Here is a 3,350-nt window from a genome sequence, read left to right on the forward strand (position 1 = left end):
ATTGGCTTTGCTTACTCAATACATTCTCTTATCCTCAATCGAGACCCAAGAGAGGGCATAATTGTGTCATAAGAACCACTGCCACCACCACCACCCACCACAAGAAAAAGACCATCTTTGCCTCAGGATGTTAGCCCCAACCCCCCATCCTTTCCTTTCCTTTTTCCTTTCCAGGAAGTAAATTCTGGCAAAAGTTGATGTTGCAGTTTTGAGTCCAAAGGCAGTCTGGAGGCAGAATTCCTTTCTCAGAGGACCTGAATCTTTTCTCTTAAGGCCTTCAACTTATCAGAAGAGGCCCACCCACATTATGATGGGTAATCTGCTTTACTCAAAATCTACTGGTTTGAGTGTTAATCACATCAAAAAAATATCTTCACAGCAACATCTGGACTGGTGTTTGACCAAGCAACTGGGCACTACAGCCTTGTTAAGTTTACACATAAAATTAACCATCACAACACATGAAGCAGGCTGGGGGGAGTACACCTATTCTAAACTTGCAAAAGTAATAGAGACACTCACTCCTGTAGTCCTAGTACTCTGGGAGTCTGAGGCGGGATGATGGCTTGAGGTCAGGAGTTCGAGATCAGCCTGAGCAAGAGCGAGACCCTGTCTCTACTAAAAATGAAAGAAATTAGCTGGACAACTAAAAATATATAGAAAAAATTAGCTGGGCATGGTGGCGCATGCCTGTAGTCCCAGCTACTTGGGAGGCTGAAGCAGAAGGATTGCTTGAGCCCAGGAGTTTGAGGCTGCTGTGAGCTAGGCTCATGCCATGGCACTCTAGCCTGGGCAACAAACAGAGTGAGACTCTGTCTCCAAAAAAGAAAAAAAATTAATAGAGACAATTTAGAATACAAATAGATAAAGTGAAGGAGAGCAAGGTGTTTAGATGTGACAGCTGTTGCTTTAAAATTTGATTTAATTTTATCTTATTTAAATAAGAAGTATTAATAACTAATAAGTGGAAAGTTTCCCTTGATTTCATGGATATTATTAAAATAAAGTATTCCAGGAGCCCCTGAGACTGATGAATCAAAGCTTTCCTTAGCATTGATGACGGAGATGCTTCAGTGAGGAAGCTAGTGTGAAAATAGCCCTAGCTTCCTGCTGGTGTCACAGCAGGGTGCTTGAGGGGGAAGCCAATTTTCAGCATGAATGCCCTGCTGTGGAACCCTATTTCTAGCTGTCAAGGCAGGTTTAGTATCTTCTTCCAACATCCTGATAACCCAGAGAAAGAAATTGCAATGATCTACTAAAGGATCACTTAGAGAGCAAGTTATTAAAAACAGAACACAAACTGAGGTATAAAAAAGGAATATTTATCTTTTAAAAATACAACTTTGAACACTACCGACAACTCATTTACAAAGTATTTTCGTGAAATACTCTCCATTGGCTTTGCTTACTTAATACATTCTCTTATCCTCAATCGAGACCCAAGAGAGGGCATAATTGTGTCATAAGCACCACTGCCATCACCACCACCCACCACAAGAAAAAGACCGTCTTTGCCTCAGGATGTTAGCCCCAGCCCCCCATCCTTTCCTTTCCTTTTTCCTTTCCAGGAAGTAAAGCAGAACTAGCTGAATGGTCCATTCATACTCTGCCATTGCAATCTGATGATGGGCACCACACAACTGGAAGTGTCCCCAGCAATGGGCACTCCAGGTGGAGCTGACCTATTTGCAGGAAGCCTCACACACTCTGGCCCATTATTTATTCATTAATTCATTACTATTAATACTTACATCAACTTTTTGCAAACATTCAGCATGAAGTAAACGTAGCATTTACAGCAGTCAACACACTGACAGCAGAAGAAAAGGGGTCAATAGACTGTAAGAAGGCCAGAGGGGAAAGAATATTAAAATCAATCCCTCTGCTAATGTGTGTGTATGTGTGTGTGCACGCCCACGCATGAGTGTGTTTTAATTCATAGAAAACTAAACATGCCCTCCTTTAAAAGCAGACTATTTACAAGTGATTCTGAATAGCACGAATACATGCCAGTCATACTGGTTACTTGCTTTCTGCGAATATATCTAGATCTATTCTTGAAAATTTTGAAATAGACCTTTCATCTGATATATTAGACAAAATAACTTTGGAACATTTGTCAACTTTTGGTTTATAGTAATTTTGCAAAAAGCCACAATCCATGCTTTGTCATTTAAAAGGTGAACCTGGTCAAGCACCTTCTAGAAGACACTGATGTGTTATTCATTTACAGGTCTACTGGGGATTGGAAAGCCATTGGCAGTTACACAGGGTACCAAGCACTGCTGCTCTCATTCCTTTCACTAGTAGCAACATTAATGTAAAGAGAAGTTTGAAAACACAAGTCACATACAAATCATCAAAACATTTCAGTTAACAGTGTTTAAAAAAATACCAAAGTCTACAACAGCAGTACAGACACCAAAAACACTGCAAATACTCTTTAGTCTCAGGACTTTTTCAATACTTAAAGACAACCAATTGACAGAAAGGGGAGGAAGTTACAGCACTTGAGGTCTGAGGCAATTTCTTTTTAGGGCCTGCAGCTCGAGGTGCTGTTCTAGGATCCTTATTTTAACTCAAAACATATTCAAGGAACGAATTGACAAATTTAAAGCAATTTCCACTTGAAAATCATTGAAAATACAAGTCACTTTCTAAGCTTGTCCAACACACATTTATTTTCAGGATCCCACGTTGTTAGGCAAAGAGATTTAGGTCAATTTCAAGCCCTCAAAGCCACAGAATTTCCATCTTTTCTCCAGGCTGGCTCCGACTCCAGTCATCTCCTGCTTGAAGGTGTGCTGAAGTCTACTCATGAGACATTCTACATCACTGGTGCAGATCTGCAGGACAGAGAGAGCATCTCTATTCAGAACCAGTTCTACTTGCCTAATCTTTCCCAGTGTTGCCTACTTTAGAATGCTAATGTGTATGTGTGTGTGTTTCGGCGCGGGGTGGCAGGGATAACCTCCTCCCTGTCCTTGTGCATTTGTGTGTGTTGGTAAAGTGGCTTTCAGATGCCAGTGTTCCTCTGTTGTGACCACCAGACAGGCTCCACTGAGCTTGCTATTGGAAAGAGCTGGGGTCAGTTTCATTGAGAGGCTTGGGTTTGTAGCCAGCTGAATGACCGCTGCTCAGCGCTGGTGATGCTATATGCAGACCCACTGAATCTGCCAAATCTTTTGGGAGGGGAGGGAGGCAGAAACGGCTGCCACCAGAGCAGAATTCTTCATATGCTCATTAGTTCACAAAGGAAAAGTAAGAGAAATGAGGAGTGCTCTGTGTTCTTACTTCTGTGCATTGTCGTTCCCCACTTCTCTCTCTCTCTCTCTCTCTCTCTCTCTCTC

General features: G+C 41.8%; 1 protein-coding gene across 3 annotated transcripts in view; it reads right to left on the minus strand.

Annotated features, from left to right (window-relative positions):
• Positions 1-897: 897 nt before the first annotated feature.
• The window catches only part of ENOX2 (ecto-NOX disulfide-thiol exchanger 2), a 329,989-nt gene continuing 327,536 nt past the window's right edge, over positions 898-3,350 (minus strand). Inside the window, exon 16 of one of the 3 annotated variants that reach the window (XM_012653274.1) lies at positions 898-2,846. In XM_012653274.1, coding sequence (XP_012508728.1) covers positions 2,715-2,846 — 132 coding nt within the window. In that variant the 3' untranslated portion in view covers positions 898-2,714. The remainder of the gene's footprint in view (positions 2,847-3,350) is intronic. The other 2 variants (XM_012653275.1, XM_012653276.1) reach the window with 2 other exon arrangements.

Source organism: Propithecus coquereli, unplaced genomic scaffold (genome assembly GCF_000956105.1).
Source record: "Propithecus coquereli isolate 6110/MARCELLA unplaced genomic scaffold, Pcoq_1.0 Scaffold42, whole genome shotgun sequence".
Taxonomy (NCBI): domain Eukaryota; kingdom Metazoa; phylum Chordata; class Mammalia; order Primates; family Indriidae; genus Propithecus; species Propithecus coquereli.